The following is a 19260-nucleotide window of genomic DNA, read 5'->3' on the forward strand; positions in this document are numbered from 1 at the left end:
TGGCCTGGCCTGGCGCCGGGGATGCCCCGGGGGAGCGGCGGGAGAGCTGCGCGGGCCTGCCTGCCCCGCCCCGCCCCGGCCCGTTCCGCGTGGGCCGCGCTGGCAGCTGGGCGGCTGCGGTCCCCGGGGGCGGCCGGAGCCGCGGCGGGGAGCGGGCGGGCCGGGGCTGTGCCCGSCGGTGTCGGTGCTTACCCGGAGATCGCTCGCTGTCGAGCCGGAGCTGAAAAAAACAAGCTTCCATGGAGGCTCCTTCGCAGGTCCCCGCTGGGCGTCGGAACCGAGAGCCTGGGACTGTAACAGCGTTAATGAGGTTGTGCCGATGGGTGTTTTACCGCGCCTGACATGTCGGGCTGTCAAGGGCTGTGTGAGGGCTCCGTGCTGCTCCTCCTGCGCTGGCTCCGGGGGCGATCATCGCCGTGGGTGTCCTCTCTTGGCATGTCTCGGGGGTTTCTGTCCCGTGGGATGTCTCGGGGGTTTCTGTCCCGTGGGATGTCTTCACAGGCCGGGTTTTTGCCTGTCCAGAGGCTCAGGCTGACCAGTTTCCTGGAGCAGCCCACAGCTCTGTCTGGGAGGCTCGAGGAGCGGTGCAGGTGGCTGTAGCACCTTCACCTTTGGTTTCCCAGCCTGTTTTGCATCAAATCTCCTGTTGGTAGAGTGGCTGAAACCTGATTTTCATCCCAAGAGCTSACTSTTGGGAAAGGCAGTGCAAGGTGCCGATGGTGCTCTRTGAGGGCTCTGGAGATCCTTTGGTGCTGTGACAATTCCTCAGGCATTTGATGTCAGGGTACGCTCTTTGTACCTGGACCCTCACAAGGGCAGCAGTGATTGTGAACTTGTGGACCAAAGGAAAGAGCAATTACTTGTCTGTGGGAAATAYTTTATTTTATAGTATTTGCCTATTTCCTTTATTTGTTTTACAGTCTTGAAGACAATGGGGAAAAAAACCCCTTGTTTCTTCTCTGCTAATAAAGCAGAGGACCAGCCTGTAAAAATATGCTAAACTGTCTGAGTCTAAAGTAGTTTCCTTCTGAAGTTATTCCACYGTCTGTTTCCCAGGTGGTTYAATAGCCAAGAACTTGAAAGCCTAAAAATTGTACTTCTTTTCTTCTTTCTATGAATAGTCAATTAGGTAAGGAGAACTGCATTCGTCTTTTAAAAATACTTGCTTTGAAATGCGTTTTTGATGTTATCTGGAGTGAGACTCAACCTCATTTGGTCAAGGATCTGTACTGTGGTTATGCTGGCACACTTTGTAGCACTTAATAAAAACCAGGTGAGAGAATTGTCCTTTTCTGTACATCTTTTGGGAGGGGTCATTGTATGGATGGTTTTTTACAAAATAAGTAGGTATAGAAGGGTTTCTTTGCAGGTTTGATTACTTATCTTTTCCTTCCTTTGAGGCTTTTTGGGACTAGACAAGAAATAATATAAATGGGACCAARTGGGATGAGGGCTTTGCTGTGGGCCCCACTCCCCATTCTTTTCTTTCTGCTTCCTCCAGTAGTGGAATTAAACATCAAGGACAATTGCCATAATAATATTCAGGACTTGGGTTRGCTTGTGGTTTAGCCCCTTCTTAGCCACACAAATGGCTTTTGAACTCTCTTCTATCAGTCTGTGTAGCAGTCAGAGGTAGAAATAATGACACAGAAGGGTCTCAGAGAGAGAATTTATTTTTAATTAAATTTGAGGCTTGACTGTTTCCCCTGCCATCTATTTCCAGAGGACAGCATGCAAGAGGCAATGACTAACTTAAGGTTTGGGAGCACTCTGGGGATGTGAGTGATTATGGTCAATGCTACTCTGCTGAACTAGAGCTTCTTTGTTCCCAATTTCCCTCTCTTCTTTGTGCGTCCCAACAGAACTGCTTATTTTATTGATCACAACCAAATACTATTTGTTACCAAAGTGCCTGAGCCAGCCTTTGAGGGGAGAAGTGAAATTGTACGTGCAGGGCTGYGTGGGGYAGTGATGCTGCGAAGAGCTTGTAGCTGTGTTCAGTGATGTGACCCAAGCAAAGCCAGCAGTTYGGGCCTCTATTCCCAGTTAGTTTTGTAGCAGGATGATGAAACAGCAGGGACTTTCCAGGATGAGTTTTGAATGCATTGATCTGAATTGAATTAAGACCTTCGAAGAGCCATTAAAAGCTGTTGGAAGCCTTATACCTATTAAAATGTGATCTGCACATTAATTTTGCTTTTGAGAAGATTAGCTATTATCAGTGTTTATTTTAAAAATTAAATCTGAGGTTGTGCAGATGTGTGCTGACTCACAAAAAAAGGCAGGAAAAAGCAGCCATAGGAAAAAGAGCTTTCTTTTACCTTTGTGGGAATTTATACTGTTCTAATTAGTCTCCGCCTAGCAAAGGCTGTGGTTATTAAAAACAAATGCGTATCCTATTAGTCACTAATATCTGGCAACCTTATGTACTTCAGATTTATCACAAACTCTGSTTRGRTGGTCAYTGCTAGAGGGAGCCTTAATCTTAAYTGCTCACAAATATATATTCTTTTTCCCAGATTAATAAATGAGTGTATTTACAATTCTGTCATAAACTTGAGCTTTTATTTTCCCTTTCTTACCAGTGATGTGTGGCACTGGAATTTTRATTCTGACTTTGGCTTGTTTAGCACAAGGATCTCAACATACAGGGCAGGTGTTGGGTGGTGGGATTGTGCTGTAGTTCTGGATGTTGYAGACACAGGAAGCAGAGTGAGGGTGGTGTCTGAGTTGATGAATGGGTACTGTAGTGATAGATAACCCACACAGTGGCACAGGGTGCTGGAGGAGATAGAAAATCAGGAAAGACTGAAGAAKCAGGATTCAGGATATAAACATGAGGCTTGTCTGTGCTTGGAGCCCTCTGATGATGGCTGGTGCAAATTACTGGTTCATGTCACTTCCAAGATGAAACCAGTGAATCTTTCCATCACCAGTGTGGCCCTTAGGGGCATTTGGACAGTGACTTCATCAGTTCTGGTGAGATGTGCTCAGGGAGTATTCAGACTCTTAACTGTCATTTGGAACTTTGTTTTCTACTCTGTCATGACTTCTCAATTTGAACAGGCAATACTGTKTGGTGTCCTGTTACCAAATTTAGAAACTTTCCCAAGATGTTATCAYTTAGTCCAGAATGTTGAAGGTGCCTTCTTGCTCAGCTCCCATAGAAAATAAATTTGTGGCTTCTGTCTGCATGTGGGGCCTCCAGTCTTCGTATCTTTCTCCTGAAAGTGCTCATTTAATGCTTAAGATTTACTATTAATAAGAARACTTGGAAACTTTAGGGTAGAATGCTCTTTATTGAATTAGGATTCTGRTTGCCTTCCTTTAACTTCTGAAAAAATACTGTTCTATAAATTGCTGGAATGTGGGGGAGCCCAGTGGAGGGACCCTATGAGTAATGAGCCAAAGGAGTGGGGGACCCCTGGAATTTTCCTCCAGTGACAGATGGCGTTAATGACCTGARAGCAGTTTGCATGGTTTATCCCCAAAACTGATAATTTTAAAATGCCAGAGCATGGGAGATGGCTAGGACCTGGAAAGGCTGTGCTTCCTCCAGCTGCAAAATCTTGGGAAGGTTACTCCCTTTYGAAAAARTTTAGAATCCTCGGGTTTTCCAAGCTAGTCTAGCTTGTGTGGTAGATGTTCTTACTTTWGGTTATGGTCMGGACTTTGGCGTAGGATAGAGCYTACTCCAGCCAGGAGATSCCTGTGCAAGATGGATGTTCTTGGAAKGTCCCATGGAATTAGTGATGAAAAGCTGTTTGAAAAATAAAGATAACAAAATCCTAGARTAAGAACTTGTAATAAAATATTTKTGYATCCATCTGTTCTCATACCCTAAAAAATGGTTTAGGCAGTTTGTCAGGGAGGGCAGAGTACTGTGAGGAGCTGGTTTAAGCTCTCCCGGTGGGGAGTTGTGGTGCCTTGCCACGATGTGCTGGCTGCCCCTTCCTGCCTCTGTTATGTTTTTGCCTGTTCAGCTGTGCTAGCACAATTGTCTGTCTGTGCTGTCAGGCGGATGAGATGCTGGGAGGGCTGTCCAAAGCATTTCAACAATCCCCCTGTGCAGCTCGGGAGCTGTGGCAGCAGAGCCAGGGTCCAGCAGCAGCCGGGGAATGTGCTCCAGGGGTGGGGTGGCAGTGAGCTGGAGCACAGCGCTGCCAGAGCTGCTTCCTCAAACAATGGCCTGAGCAGAGAAAAGCTCTAATAGCAGTAAAACACAAGTATGATCCTTGGCCCTGGGAGAACATGGGTGAGCTCATTGTGGAAGTGTGCAATGAGAAGATTCTTCTCTATTGGGGGAAATTGGGAATGTTTTTTGCCCATGTCTACTTTTCTGTAACCATATGCTAGGAAAAACTTACATGAATGAGGAAGATCATCAAATCTGTACTTAGAACTGGAGTAGGGGATATTCCCWAGGTTGAAGAAAGCTCACAGAGGCTTGCTGCCTTTCTTCCTTTTGCTTGAGCCAGGACACTTGAATTCCAAAGGGTATGTGATACAGTGTTTGCCCAGCCAAAGGGAGGATGGCTCAGCTGCTTCAGCTTTGTTTCTCTCAGTTGTTTCTTGCTCTCATTGATAAGCCCCAAAGTAGAGGGAACCTCCTGCCACAAGATGTACCTTTGTTTCCATAATTCTTTTCAGAAGAGCTGGGCTTTGTGCGCTGAAGATCTCTCTGCACTAACATTTTTCTGTTAACATGGCAACACTGTGTGTGGAGGCAGAGGTTTTTAGCTCATCTCTTACTTCTCATTCAGTCTACTACGACTTGTTTTGCTGGATGAAGTTCTGCTTTGCTTTGTATCTTTCTCATAGTAACAAATGTCTTCAATTTTCCCCTTTCTGTGGTGAACATATTTATGAATTAAATGACTGAAATAAAATACCCTGTATGACTCCAACCGGGACTGCAAATAATGGTTTACTTACTGTGTTTTTCGTTTTTTTAATAAAAATGGAGTACATTCATACGGTACAAAGGCTTTTGTCGGGTACACCGGTGGCCTGTTGCCATGTTCTTGCCTGTAGTGTTTCTTGAAAKGTGGGTTGCAGCCTTCCTGTGCCAAAGGTTGAGTGTGTGAGGGGCATCTCTTACCTCTGCCTGATGCAGTGTTGTGGCCTCCATAGCACTGTTTGATTTTTTTGCTGYAGCAATTTCTCATTTTCACCTCTGAGGACTGGGCAGCTGATTACCACAAAGCAGCTTGGGGCTCTTCTGGGGCTAGAGAAGCARGCTGTGCATAGTAAAGTCTGAGGTGCAGAAAAGTCCATGTAAGTCTCTACTGAGTCTCTACTCTGGCTGTGCATTTCCGATGGGCACTGCCTGTGAGGGGTCAGTGCTGGTACAAGGAATTAATTGTGAAAATAACATCTCTCTTTTCAGTTGTGTTGATTGGAGACTCTGGAGTTGGGAAAAGTAATCTTCTGTCACGTTTCACACGCAATGAGTTCAATCTGGAGAGTAAGAGCACCATTGGGGTGGAATTTGCCACCAGGAGCATCCAGGTGGATGGGAAGACGATAAAAGCCCAGATCTGGGATACTGCAGGCCAGGAGCGATACCGTGCCATTACCTCAGCGTGAGTACTGTGTCTTGGCTCAGCAGAATTCTAGCAGARATGCTGCAGATAAATGTATGGGTAGAGAATTAATGAAACATATGTGGGACATGTGACAAAGTCATTATGACAGACTTCAGTGTGGATCCAAGTCATAAGATAGGAAATACTTTTGTGTGCCTTGATTAATACAATGAAAGAAATTTTTAGATTCTCATTATAGAAACAAATGACAGCTTAAATCAAAACTCTGTGAAATTCTGTTTCAGTTTTGTAACTTGTTTTTTTGTCTGTGCTGTATTCATCAYGTGGAGTGTGTGTCATTTCAGATGGAAGCTGGGTACTGTTGGTATCAAGTTTTGGTCTAGGCATGGTGGCTTATTGTAACACCCATGGCTTCTGGTCTCTATTGCCCCCTCAGTCTTGAGATTGAGGATATTTTTAGGACAATCTGCAGCCACAAAGTCCCTTGAAATCTCAATGACCTTAAATGAGTCACAGCCCTGAAAATTAGGTCCATGAGTGCACACATTGAATAGCCAGGAAGTAGGAAGGCAAGTGTGGTAGTGCTGACTGCAGCATTAAGCACAATCCCTGGAGGGTGAGATGCTTTCACCTGCAGCACCCTGGTAATCCACAGAGTGTCTTGGGGTGTACCTGTTTCTACACAGGCAAAAGTATCTGGGAGAAGAYAAAAATCAAACCTTTTGGTCAGACCTGGTTCTCCAGATCTATCTGATCTGTTACATTACAGATGTGTATCAGTTTTTAAAGGTAAAAACATGCTTCTGAGTCCTGCACAGATTGAACCATTAAACTTAAGGTAAGGGGAATTTTGTCAAGGTGGGAGAAGAACAGGAGAACCTGGAGCCCAAAGGGAGCAATCTATAGGGAAAGGGATGCAAAAGCAGATGTAAGTGGCAATTTCAAATTGGAACCGTTAGTGTGATTTTCAGAAATTTTTTTGTGACCCTTATTCTTCTTGCTGTAAAAACTGCGATTTTAGTCTGGGTAAACAGCAACAGGTTTGACTGCTGGGAGCCAATGCAGCTGCAGTCCTGTGATCTCGTGCTGGCACTGTCTCCTGCTCAACTCATCACTCAGCCAGTTCAGCCTGCTTGGCCAGGGGAACACTGAGCATCAGGGAAAAGGGATAGTTTTCTGTTGATTTGGTGCCCTGACTCAGTTCAACAACATCTCAGACAGGTGCTGGCAGAACTGAGGAGAAATGGTAGGATTGTATGGAAAAGAGATATGTATGTTAGAGTTTTGTTGATACAGGTCCCTTGGCTTGTGTTGAAATGGGACCAAACCYGCCCTGTGTGGGCAGAATATGTTCCTGGATTAGAGGTGACAATATAGCCCAGTGTCCCCTCTTTAATTTGTAGGAGGGACAGGAGATATTTGAAGGATCAGGAACAAATACTGGCATTTTACCAAGAGCTTTTTGCCTARTAGAAAGTTAGGTTGTAACTTCACAAAAACCTCCAAGCAGTACTGATTCTGAAATGGTGAGTTTTCCTGCACATTGTTCAGCAGGCAGGACATTTTCAGTCCCAGTTTTTGCAGGCTCTCCAGCATTTTGGTACATACACTGGATTATTTTTAAAATGACATTAGACAAAAAAAAAAAATGGAACTTGGTTTTAGGCTTAAAACCACCTCCAACAATAGTATTTGCATCAGCACAACTAGTTTGGCAGAGATCTAGAAGAGCTAGGTGGCCTGTTTCTTGGTGTGGCTGGAACAGAGCTCTCTCTGAAGGGCTGTGCCTCAYGGTTTCAGATATTACCGCGGTGCTGTCGGGGCTCTGCTCGTCTATGACATTGCCAAACACCTCACCTACGAGAACGTGGAGCGTTGGCTGAAGGAGCTGCGAGACCACGCTGACAACAACATCGTCATCATGCTGGTGGGTAACAAGAGCGACCTGCGCCACCTCCGGGCCGTGCCCACCGACGAGGCTCGGGCATTTGCAGGTTKGTACTGGGCCTGGCTGGGCTGGGGATTCAGGGGCATGTGGGCATGGTGCCAGCTGTGATCACATTGTTCTGCCCAGGCCTGAAGTCTCACCTCAAGTTTTAGTTCAGACCCTGAAAAAAAGACATTTAAGGTGGATTGTTGTTTTGTTTTATGAAAATATCTTGGCTTRTTAACTAGCATGTGTGGCTGGTTTGGTTTTTTTGGGGTGTTTTTTGTCATTTTTAGTTTGCGGCTCTCTGTTGTTTTTTTAAATCTAGTGGTAGTAGGTGTTTTTAAAACGCTGTCCTTGAGCTGCCTGATAGCTGAAGATTAAACACTTCCTCTAACAAGGCTGGAAACAGTAAGCAACATTTCARTGAAATAATGTCACAAGAGAAATATAAAATATCACAGCACAAAACATCCTTCCTTCCTTCCTAGAGACCTGATGCTGCTGAATARGTATCAGTGTGGACAGCTACAAATGAATGCTGAACCTTCCCTTAGATGGGGTGGTTGCTGCTCTAGAGCACTGATACATATAGTAGTGTCATCTAGTCTCACGTAAAGGCAGCAATCATCAGACTTGAAAGTAATCATTTGTTAGAGAAATTAAGTGGGTTATGTGAGCTGCTGCCACTGCATTCCTTTTCTCTTCCTTACCTGGCAGAGCACTGGTCAGATATTCTTTTGCCYTGAGAGAGTGGCTGTCAAGCTCGGMGATGGAATGTAAATGTACAACCTTTAAAGTACCTTTAGAAATATTACCAAGGTTTGCTTAAACATKGGTTCTGAAGTTTGCTAGTAAGGGAGTACTCTGAGGGTAATAAAGCCACTTTAAACTTTCAGATGAATGAGAAGTGACATTTATCTAAGAGAAGCAAAACAAGTTGGTGGCTGTCCCAGATAGTCTATTTCTTTCATCACTTGGTTCTGCTTCTTACYTTTTGACCCTGACTTCTCCTAAGACTGTTTTAAATTGCTAGTGATGGTCTAATTCTTGCTGTTTAAGCTCCATGACTGAAATTTTCCTGGGCAGGTGATACAGAACCATTCTAGGTAGGATAATTGAGTGAAAATCACTTTATTTTTTATTTAAAAAATATTTTGCAAGAGGAAAGAAGAAAATAGACTGTGTTAGAAGGGGTATTGTTATTTGGAAGTGGGGTCTGATTAGGAAAGTGTACATCTTGCTCTTTTTGGGGCTGCAGGGGAGAATTGTGACTCTGTGACAGCTGTTGTACTTTTACTGGGGCTGTTGCTCAGGGTACCTCTGGGTGTGATCTGTAGCCAGAAGAGAATGATRCTTTGTGTTGCTTGACTGAGCAAGAGCTGCAGTGAGGAAAATGTTCTTGCACTGTAGGCAAAGGAGATGTTGCTGAACTGYAGCACCAAGGTGCTCCTTGTGTAACAGGGAAAAGAAAAGAATTACTGTCTGTGCWAGTTTGAAAGCAAATCAGCAGGGAAATTTACCCCACACAAATATGTTGTGAGAYTTCAAGTCAAAACTACAATTTAATAGGAAGAAGTTAAAATAAAGGAAATAATACAGAAACACCAGCTTACACTGACAAAGTCAGGATACAACCTACCACCCTGTTGGTCAGGATGGTGGTACAGCCCAGTTAAATGGTGGCTGCAGTTGGGTTGGGGTGATGGATGTGGTGTTGTTGAAGTGATGATCCTGAAGGAAGTTCTGGTCCATCTGTGGAGGTCCAGTGGTGTTTCTCGAGTTCTTCTCCTCTGGGAATCCAGTGGAAGTAGTGCCCCAGAGTGTTCCAAGCTTCAGCTTATAACAGGTGGGAATGTTCAGTTCCTCCCCTCTGGCGGGGCATCCCACAATGGGATGAGGTGATTCTGTGAGTGATGCTGGGAGCCCTTGATGGCCCATTAGCAGAGATAGCCCACAGAGGAGCTGCTGCTTCCCAGAGGGTGTTACCAGGGCTGAGAAGATAAAGAACATTGCCTCTCCTGTTTTAACAACTTAGGAAGATAGTAACAGAATACATACTTTTTGGTTGCACCCTCCATGTAACCCAAGATACTGTGCCCTGGCTGATTTGGCCTAAAATAAAAGATAAAAACCTCAAAGTAAATGTGAAATGAAGTGTTACTAAAGTTTTTAACTGAACCACTTCTTATTTATTACAGAAAAAAATAACTTATCTTTTATTGAAACATCTGCTTTGGATTCAACAAATGTAGAAGAAGCCTTCAAGAACATCCTTACAGGTATGGTTTGTTAGGGATTCAGAGGAGCTGCTGAGATGGTGGATCTTCTTCATGGGCATGTCTTGCAGTTATCTGAAATGTKTTGKAAATGAATGTTGGGAATGATGGTTRGTTTTCAGGCTTTCTAATCTAAACATGTTTGTGTTCTGCCTCTCACCCTRTAAACCCCTTTSTKKCCCCAGAGAGGGTTTCTGTCTTCTKGRARKTTYYAGCTCCTGATGTTCCATAAATTAAAGCTATTGMAATAGCACTGTTGTAAAGGAACTAGTATTTGTGCTTTGGTGCCTGCACAAAATCTTGGCAGTGAAGCCCCAACTGTGCTGGGAATTTCAATGTTCCAGTACCTTCTCTTGCAYCAAAGCAGACTGGTACCTTTGTCAGACTAATGAACTCTTGTTCTCAGCTGATAGGAAGAGTTGTAGGTTACTGTGCACCAACAGCATGTTGGRCAGAGAAGGACCTGGGGATCCTGATGGATAACAAGTGGACCATGAGTGGCAGTGTACCCTGGGGGCCAGGAGGGACAGTGAGATCCTGGGGACATTGGGAAGAGTGTGGCCAGCAGGTCAGGGAGTGATCCTGCCCTTTGGCCCTGGTGAGGCACATCTGGGGTGCTGTGTCTACTTCTGGGCTCGTAAGGACAAGAAAGACAAGGAGCTACTGGAGAGGGTCCAGTGGAGGCCACAAAGATGATTTGGGGTCTGGAGCATCTCTCTGATGAGGAGAGGATATGGGAGCTGGGCCTGGTTAGTCCAGAGAAGAGAAGACTGAGGGGATCTCACCAATCCATACAATTGTCTGCAAGGGGTGTCAGAGGATGGTGCCAGACTCTGTTCAGTGGTGCCCAGCAACAGGATGAGGACCAGTGGCCATAAATTAAAATGCAACAAGGGTCACTTCAACATGAGGAAGAAATTCTTTATGTTGAATGTGGCAGAGCCCTGGAACAGATGCCCTGGGAGGATGTGGAGTCTCCCTGTCTGGACGCATTCCAACCCACCTGGACAGGTTCCTGTGTCCCTACTCCAAGGGAGTTCAACTGGGTGATTTCCAGAGGTCCCTTTCAACCCCAGCCATTCTGTGCTGCTGTGAAGTTGATATTTCAAAGCAGTGTCCYACTTCTAAAATGAAGTATTTGGTAATTGGCAAAGAATCCTTAAAAATCCTGTCTAAATAAGAAGAGGGTTATCAGTCAGGTACTGGATTTCTGTTCTACTTCTSGCTAACCCAAGAGATCTATAGAGGGGATAATTCATCAGTTCTGTTTGTTTTATCTCTTGAAAAAACTCTTTAAGGTCTGTWCTGTGAACATGAAGAGTTGCCAGGTCAATCCTTACTACAGTTGAGTTTGAGACCAAATCACTGTCTCTGTGGTCTCATCCCTGTGCACTGTTTTGTGAAGTTGTACCTGATCTGCACATCCCATAACATGTCAAGATGAGCATTTGCTGAGCTTTCTGGTGACCAGATACTGATTTCAAGTTAAACAAGAATGAGCCTTTTTTCTGGTGCTACTTGGTTATTGGGCAATGTCTGATCTATGTTGTTTATTGGCTGTTTACCAAAGAACTGKTTTTGTATTACTGTTTCTTGATTATGTATCAGTRAGAGTCTATTACTGGGAAAGAAGCTGAGTGTTAATAGGGTTAATTGTCAAGGCATGTGCTTCTGTACACCATTTTGCAGTGGTGTACAGGGAAGCACTACAAAGCCTTGGGGTTGCTAAGTCTGGTGCTGGCCAACTCTGTTGGTAACAGAAATGTAGTGCACTTAGAGGAAGATCATATAATCCCAAATGGTTTGGGATGAGAGGGACCTTAAAGACCATCTCATTCCACCCCCTGCCATCTGCAGGGACACCTTSCAGCAGATCAGGTTGCTCCAAGCCCCATCCAACTCGGTCTTGGACACTCCAGGGATCCAGGGGCAGCCACAGCTGCTCTGGGCACTCTGTGCCAGGGCCTCACCACCCTCATAGGGAACAATTCCTTCCCAATATCCCATCCATCCCTGCCCTCTGGCACTGGGAAGCCATTCTCCCTTTTTCTGTCCCTCCAGGCCGTTGTCCTAAGTCYCTCTCCAGCTCTCTTGGGGGACTGTAGATATTGGAAGTCTGCAGTAAGGTCTCCACCAGAGCCTTTTGTTCTCCAGACTGAACAACCCCAACACTGACTCCAAGGTGCCCAAGAACAGGCAGGCAGGAGAAAACCAGTAACCAAGCTGCCTCTGTAGGTAAAAAGCCTTACAGATGACAAACAGGGTGTATTTGCTGCCCAGCAGATTTGTGTTATTAGAGCCACCAGTGAAGCAACTGGAGAGTGACGCAGAGCCAACTGCCCGGAGCCGGAGCTGGGCTGGTCTCACTGCATGTAGCAGACTCATGGCTTTTCTGGGACACTTGGCTGGATCTGAGCCAACTTCCCTGGCATTTTGAGACCAGTATTTGTAGTTTTAGTACTCTGAGTGTAGTTCAACAGTACCATCTGTCCTGTCTTCCCTTGCAGTGATGTCCTGAACTGACCCTGGTTAGAGGTGCTGGCCTGAGGCCACTCTGGGAGAGCCATGGTGCTGTAGCAACTCAAGCTGAAGTTAGGTCTGAGYAAACTGAACTCAAACCCCTCTCTCTTAGCAGCATCCTGGGCTCCCAAAAGTGCTGAGATTGACGAGTTCAGGTAGCATAGGTATATGGATAATAAGACTGAGTAKTCCTGAAAAGGCTATTCCTRAAGTGATTACCCCTGGGAGAGAAWCAGCCTTCTRAGAGAGGAGAAGGAWCCTAGGAAAATGTGTTGTGTAGAGTGATGAGTGGGGAACCAGCTGCAGGGGACCTGGAGAGGGGAGGAGAGTGGGAACAGCAGGACAGTGGTTTCCTCACTGCCACTTGCTTGCAGGATCACTGAAGACTGGAAGAAAGAAACCCCACAAAACACCCCCAAAGAGATGCTACCCCAGAGCAGAGGGGGCTTGGCAACCACTCTGAACAACTCAAATTCAAATACAGCACTGAGTAGGAAAGGAAGAGGATGTGACAACCTCTGAACAATCCTCCTCATCCCTTTCAGCAAAGATCTGTTGGTAGCCAGTGGCAAGGAGATTGGCCTTGAGCTAAAGTTTTCCATTTTAAACAACATAGTTATGTGCAGTTTCTTAAAAAAACCCAAAGCCTAACAAAAACCCYATAAACAAGGCCCTTGCAGTCCTCTGTGATTTTTAATCCTAACTCAAGGTTTTGGGTGTTGCTGTTTTGGGGTTGTGGCTGTATGAATGTGACCATAATATTTACCACAGACTTCCAGGGAAGTACTTGCCCTTTTCCTGTTTCACAATAGAGGGAAGTTGGAACAGGGCTTATAATCRGTGAAATAAGTAACTTAAAAACCTTTCCACTTACAATACTCCTAACTATGCAGTTGAAACAGTATGTTTCTGAAAGCTTTTATGCTRTCTGTCTCTCTTCAGTAGTTACAGCTTTGTGGATGCATGTGCTTTGAAGCATAAGTTAGTTGGAGTCAAATAAATTCATTTGGAGAAGCATGGGGCTTTATGGASCCATGTGGCTTTTTACTGTCATAGGTGGGAAAACTGATTTGTTGCAGAGAGGAGCATTGCTGTTACTTGGTGATGGTGGTTTGCCAGGAGCAGAGTGGGGATCAGGTAACTTGCTGCTGTGCAGGACCTTTCCCAGCATCCTGGTGATTGGTGTTTCTAGAGTATTGTCGTGGGTTTAAAAACCTGATTTTTTTTTTTTATTTTTTTATTATCTTTGTGGTTTCTTGATCCCATCCCCCCACCACCAAAAAATCGGACCAAGTAAAACCATGACAAGTATGCTGCCCATTTTTTTTTAATCACAAAGAAGATGATTCCCTGTTTTAGAAATGAGCATTCCTGCCTCTTTCCCATTTAAAATATTTTAATAATCCCTTTTAATAATCCTTATTTTGATGGAGTCATTGAAAAAGAATGGGATAGGAAGTGCTTTTGTGGAAGACGGTGAGGACTCTCGTCTTAATGACTTTTCCAAACAGAGCTGGCATATTCATTCTGGAACTGGAACACCAGCCAGATGTTACATGCCACATCTGGTCAGCCCAGATTCCCTTCAGAGCCATCAAGTTAAATCTTCTCATGCTTGGGTTCTGGCATGTTGTTGGACAGTGTAGTCCGTGCTGTGCCCCATGGGAGGCTGTGCCCAGGGCTCTGACCTGTGTGCTCTCCTTGCAGAAATCTACCGCATCGTGTCGCAGAAGCAAATCGCCGACCGGTCTGCACACGATGAGTCTCCTGGCAACAACGTCGTGGACATCAGTGTCCCACCAACCACCGACGGACAGAAATCCAACAAACTGCAGTGCTGTCAGAACCTGTGACCTTCTGTAGATGACTCTTGTGCCCTCCATTTCGTCTGTGCTTCATTTAGAAACTTGTGTGCACTTCTGTCTCCTGTGATTCAGTGACTCCCTYCTCCCTCCTTTACTCCATTCCCAAATCTCCCCTCTCATATAAGAGCTTTAATTGTAGGGCTAACATCCCCCTGCCTCTGAAACCCCTTCCATGTGGTGACTTCTGGGCTTGAAATGTAGTCACAGATCTGATAGACATATTTGTGTTGGAACATCTGCTGCTGGATATTATCCYATGAAACACTCTTCTCAAATGGGTTTGTTTTGGTTTGTTAGGTTTCTTTTTAGTTTGGTTTTGTTGTTGTTGTTTTCTGGGAGGGGAACAATGGGACTTGACTCTATCAGTTGAATTAACTACATTTAGGTGACAAGGTTTTTCCTCCCATAGTCAGATATCTTTTTTCTTGTGTTTCTGTAAACATGGGGGAGAAATTAAACTAGCTATCCTACCAAATGCTCTGTTTTCTGTCCTGATGAAGTCTCACAGTGAGGATTTTAGTGGCTGCACACACATAAGAAAGCTGTTGAAAATAACATTACTTATTCTGTAATTACCCCTAATACAGGTAGTCTGGCTGTGTAGTTTACTGTTTCCTGCTTGGGAAATCTTTCTCTATTCTTGTTTTATTTGGGAACAATGAARTATGTCTGCATTGCTTTCTCTGCCACCATAAATGCCTTTGCAGGCTTTATGAAGTGGCTTAATATTTATTCATGGCTTATGTTAATCAGTTAACATTATTGTACAGTAAGTGCCAGCGTATTGATTTCAGAAACCTTTTGCAACCTGTACAAGTAGGCTTCTTTTGTACTGTAGGTCAGTGTCTGAAAGCAGGATCTGCTCTAGTTCCAGGGTTGTTTTTTTTTTGCATGCTGCTTTTTCTCTAGATCTCTCCTGCCCCTGTTTGAGTGAGTGAAGCAATATTTTCATGTCACATATATACCTGCACTTGTAAGGGTTTTGATTGTTGTAGAGAAACACAATACTTTATACATTTTGTAAAACTTCTGCAGATCCATAGCATCTGGAACTTTCTCTTCATGATCTTTCACTATTGACCTCTACTAAAATGCATAATATTAGGATTTCACATAATAAGTACTAACATGTTGTTTTCCTCTTACCGTTTTACTGAACTGCAGACTGTAATTCTTAAATGATTGTACTTCACTTATGTAACAGATTTGTCATCAGCAGGGCTAACTACTCTAATTCTTTGTTGTGCTGAATGGGAAGAATGTTACCACAACTTTGTGTAGTCAGTCTCTTGCTTGCTTGTGCAAATCTGATGGCTTTTCATCACTCACTAGCTYTTGCACACTTGCATCCTCTCCGGTATCCACTGAATGTTCTGATGGCAAATACTGGGTGAAATGATTTAAAGGAAGAGCTGGAGACCATTTGCTGCTCCCTGAAGGCTCCTGGAGCCATTTGCAGTGAGTTTTTGCTCTGTATTCTAAGCCTGTACCTCACTGGATGAATCCCAGCTGCATATTAGTGAGTTGATTTTTCTTTACTGATACAAAGCAAATATRAAACTGTGAATTGTGCTTGAAGGGGAAATCTGACATTCCAGTCTCAACTGTTCTGTCTGGTTACATAATAAAATTAAGGGCGGTTAACTCTGATGGCTTTTCTTTTCTAAGATTTCCAGACCAATGCCTTTAATTTTGTACTGTATGCACTGAGAGGGCTCCAGCTCAGTACAGGATGCATGTGATGCCCGGCGCTGCCACTCTTCAGCTTTGCTCAGAGGATACATTCAAGGTGAAGGGGTGCATGCTTCTTGCAGCCTGATCCCATTGAATGAGGGTATTAATTCCTCTTTAGGCATCATAGTGCTGTCCTAAGGGTGTTCCAGTTCAGGAGGCACTTTCAACACTTGGTATTTACTTCACTAGCATTCTGTTGAGAGAAGGGGGGAACTGGGATGTCTCCTTTTTGGTGGTCCAAGACCAGAATGTAATGTGCAGTCAGTGTTTAGACAGCTGGCAGAGAATGGAAAATTCTGAAATACTGAAAAATTTTCATATGAGAACAAGTGGACACTAGTGGAGCTGGGCTCCTTAATTTTTGAACAAACTATACAAAGAAATCAGTTGGACAGCATGAGGAGGAATTGTACTGTTAAGAAGACTTACTRGTTCAGGGTGATGTATTAACATGCTTACTCTGCAAGTCCTGTTCTTAACATGAAGTTTCTAGAATCAGTCTGGCCTGGTGTAAGAAGCTGAGAAGTAGTTTAGTCACTTGCTTGTCTCCTCTTAAGAGATTTTCTTTAGTCTTTGACTTTGTGGAAGGCTCTAAACTTTGCGGCTGAGTCCCAGTGAAAGGTCAGTGGCTAGGGTTTAAATGCTGTTAAATTTGTGGCTATTGAAGAGCTCTTACACARCTCCATTGTGTGTTGTCCAAAGCCCCCTCAGTGCCAGTAGACCTTGGACCATTCTATTGTGTTTGAGATCTGCTGTGTGACAGGGACAGGCCTCCTGCCCTTTGCTAGGGGCACCCAGGATGTGAGATTTGTGTGTGTGCACATGTGCACCCACGTAGCTCCTGTGAGCACAGGGAACTGAGTGGGGTTTTATCTGCTGTGCTCCCTCAGTATGAGATGAGGCTCTTCTCCAGGCCATTGTGCTGCTCTCCAGGCAGAGCTGCAGCTCTCCTGTGTGTCTGAGGTGCTCTTGCCCAGACTGAGCACCGGGTTGTTCATGCCAAGTGAAAAAGGACAGCTGACCTGTTCTGCTAGGTTAAGCCATCTTCCTGTGCATAGACTGGGGAAAATGCTTCTAATCTGGAGTTCCTGATATCCTGATGAAACACTGTGCACTCCTTAGAAACTGCAAAACTACAACCCGGCCCCCAATCTTGTTGTGGTGGAATTGCTGAGGGGAAGACTTGGAGAAATCCTGAGGAAGATGAAAATGCTGAAGAGCTGTCTGACATTCAGAGCGGCTCACCAGTAGCACAGAACCCCTTAAAGCATGCTTTACTGATGTGGAAATTACAGACTAYATGTAAACTCAAAGGGACTGCTCCATCCCACAGCTTTGCTGGCTGTGTGTCTCAGTATTACTGTCAGAATAGAAGAAAAAATTCCAGCTCTTCCATCTGCCCCAAGGGATTTGAGGGCTGAATTGAGCTTTTGTAAAACTTCTGATAACAGGAAAGCTGCCTGCGAAAGAAGGAATGTGTGCTCTGCTTGCTTTACTTGGATGTTGAGGTTGACTTCAACTATTGAAAACACTACAAAACCCTGAGTACTCCCACCTGTGTCAGTAACATAAACATCAGTCAGCAGCTCCTGCTGATGTCCAGAACAGGTCCTTTTAATGCAGAACTAGGCAGGAGTTATACTGYTGCCTCTCCTGTTACTGACGGGGAAGGTGAGGGCCAAAATTCACACATGAAAGTGGCTTGGTCCTGAGCACACAAACAGCTAATTGGCACAATAAATTCCTTGGGTAGCCCAGATCAATCCAACCTCTTTTACTGCAGAGTCAGTGCTCCCAAACAGGTGACTTAGTCTGGGATCTTCACTAGAACCTGCACCGAATGAAGAAGTTTGGTTTGTAGGAAAGTTTTATCGCTCCGTACTTGTATAAATGTTAAAATTCAGTTGATGGGTGACTGCTTGCTACTGCTAAACAGATTATAGGGTGTGCTATGGAGGCCATCAAGATTTGGTAGAAGAAAGGCACCTTGGTGCCTTTTTGCCCCTGTGGCAGGTTTAGAGGCAGTAGAAAGATGATGGATCCCAGAGATGCCCCCACRTGTGACCTCAAACAAGGGATTCTTGTTTGAGCACAGAGCTCTCAGCTGGGCGTGGTAAGGGTTGGGCTGTGCCTTCCTTTGAGTCAGTCACTTAACAAAAACTGTTGGAGAAATATACAGGAGGTAGTTTTGCTCACTGATGCTTGATCCCTGTATKCTGTATTGCTCCAGAAGGAGTGGGTGGGATCTGTTTGTGGCTGAGTTTTACCAAGACTTGGTGATCATTTCCCTTCTAAGTATGAAGGAAGAACTTGCTTTTAAGCTCTGGACTCTGTACAAAGAAGATCCCAGTGAAGTGACTCGGTCACTTAGGGAAGACTTTTTCCTCCCTAAAAACCTAGAAAAACTGTTAAAGGTAGGGGCCTGAATTTCAGCTAAGGAAAGTCAGACAACTGGAGGTGAAGACTAACTGTCCTTCAAGTAAGTGGGGGCTGAAGGGTACRTTCTCTTGACTTGCAGACTCGTCAATGTAATTGGGATGGTGATTCATGGAATGTTTCCATGGCATGAGTATGTCCAGGGCTGCACTGTTTCAATAAATAACAGCAATTCCTGTTTTACACTGGTCAGATAATGCATGGTAGTGTTSACTATCAGGCTTTGTAGGCTATAAATATTACTGGGCCTTTATGCAACCCAGAAGAGAGGTTCCTTTCATTTATTTTCCGGGTTCCTGTGTTAAGTGCAATTCACTTTGTAAATAAACACATCACTCGATTTTTGTGCATGGTTATGATGTATTGTGGATATAAAGATTGCCAAATCATACCGTTTGTGTAAAGTTCTGTTCCAGACACAACTGCAGAAGAAGGTGGGGTCGACTCCCGGCAGGGTGGGTGCCCCGGGGAGCGCCAGGAGGGGGTACTCGCTGTCCCCGGGGCTTTCCCACGGCCGCAGGGTGCGGCGTTGGGCGGGCCCGCGGCGCGGTGTCCGGAGCGGGGCCGGAGGAGGCGGCGCTGAGCCCGGCGCGGTGTCCGGTGCCGTGTCCGGCGCGGTGTCCGGAGGAGGCGGGGCTGAGCCCGGTGCCGTGTCCGGCGCGGTGTCCGGAGGAGGCGGGGCTGAGCCCGGCGCCGTGTCCGGCGCGGTGTCCGGAGGAGGCGGAGCTGAGCCCGGCGCTGTGCGGGCGGGGCCGCGGCCATGGGGGCGGGGCTCGATAGGGCGGGGCTTGAGGGGGCGGAGCCAAGAGGGGCGGGGCAGGGCCCGAGGGGTGGGGTCAGGACTGCTCGGGGGCGGGGCTTGGCCGCGGGGCCGCTATTGGCCGCCGGCTGTTGCCAGCGGAGTCGCGTTGCGACGCCGGCGGGTTTCCCGCAGTCCATTGGGCGCTCGG

At 45.5% G+C, this 19260-nt stretch overlaps 1 protein-coding gene across 1 annotated transcript; it reads left to right on the forward strand.

Moving 5' to 3' along the window:
• Positions 1-4251: 4251 nt before the first annotated feature.
• Positions 4252-18650, forward strand: RAB11B (RAB11B, member RAS oncogene family). The gene is made up of 5 exons (XM_057376891.1): positions 4252-4255; positions 5390-5585; positions 7350-7543; positions 9678-9758; positions 13983-18650. Exons 1-5 carry the CDS (start codon positions 4252-4254, stop codon positions 14126-14128), a joined length of 621 nt encoding a protein of 206 aa, XP_057232874.1. The 3' UTR covers positions 14129-18650.
• Positions 18651-19260: the final 610 nt, after the last annotated feature.

The sequence above is a fragment of the Malurus melanocephalus genome, unplaced genomic scaffold, assembly GCF_030028575.1.
Source record: "Malurus melanocephalus ecotype Western Australia unplaced genomic scaffold, MMel_1.1 scaffold_293, whole genome shotgun sequence".
NCBI classification, from domain to species: Eukaryota; Metazoa; Chordata; class Aves; order Passeriformes; family Maluridae; genus Malurus; species Malurus melanocephalus.

Coding starts and splice junctions, on each gene's coding strand:
- RAB11B (XM_057376891.1), top strand. Junction 9,759..13,982: donor CTTCAAGAACATCCTTACAG/GTATGGTTTGTT, acceptor CTCTCCTTGCAG/AAATCTACCGCATCGTGTCG.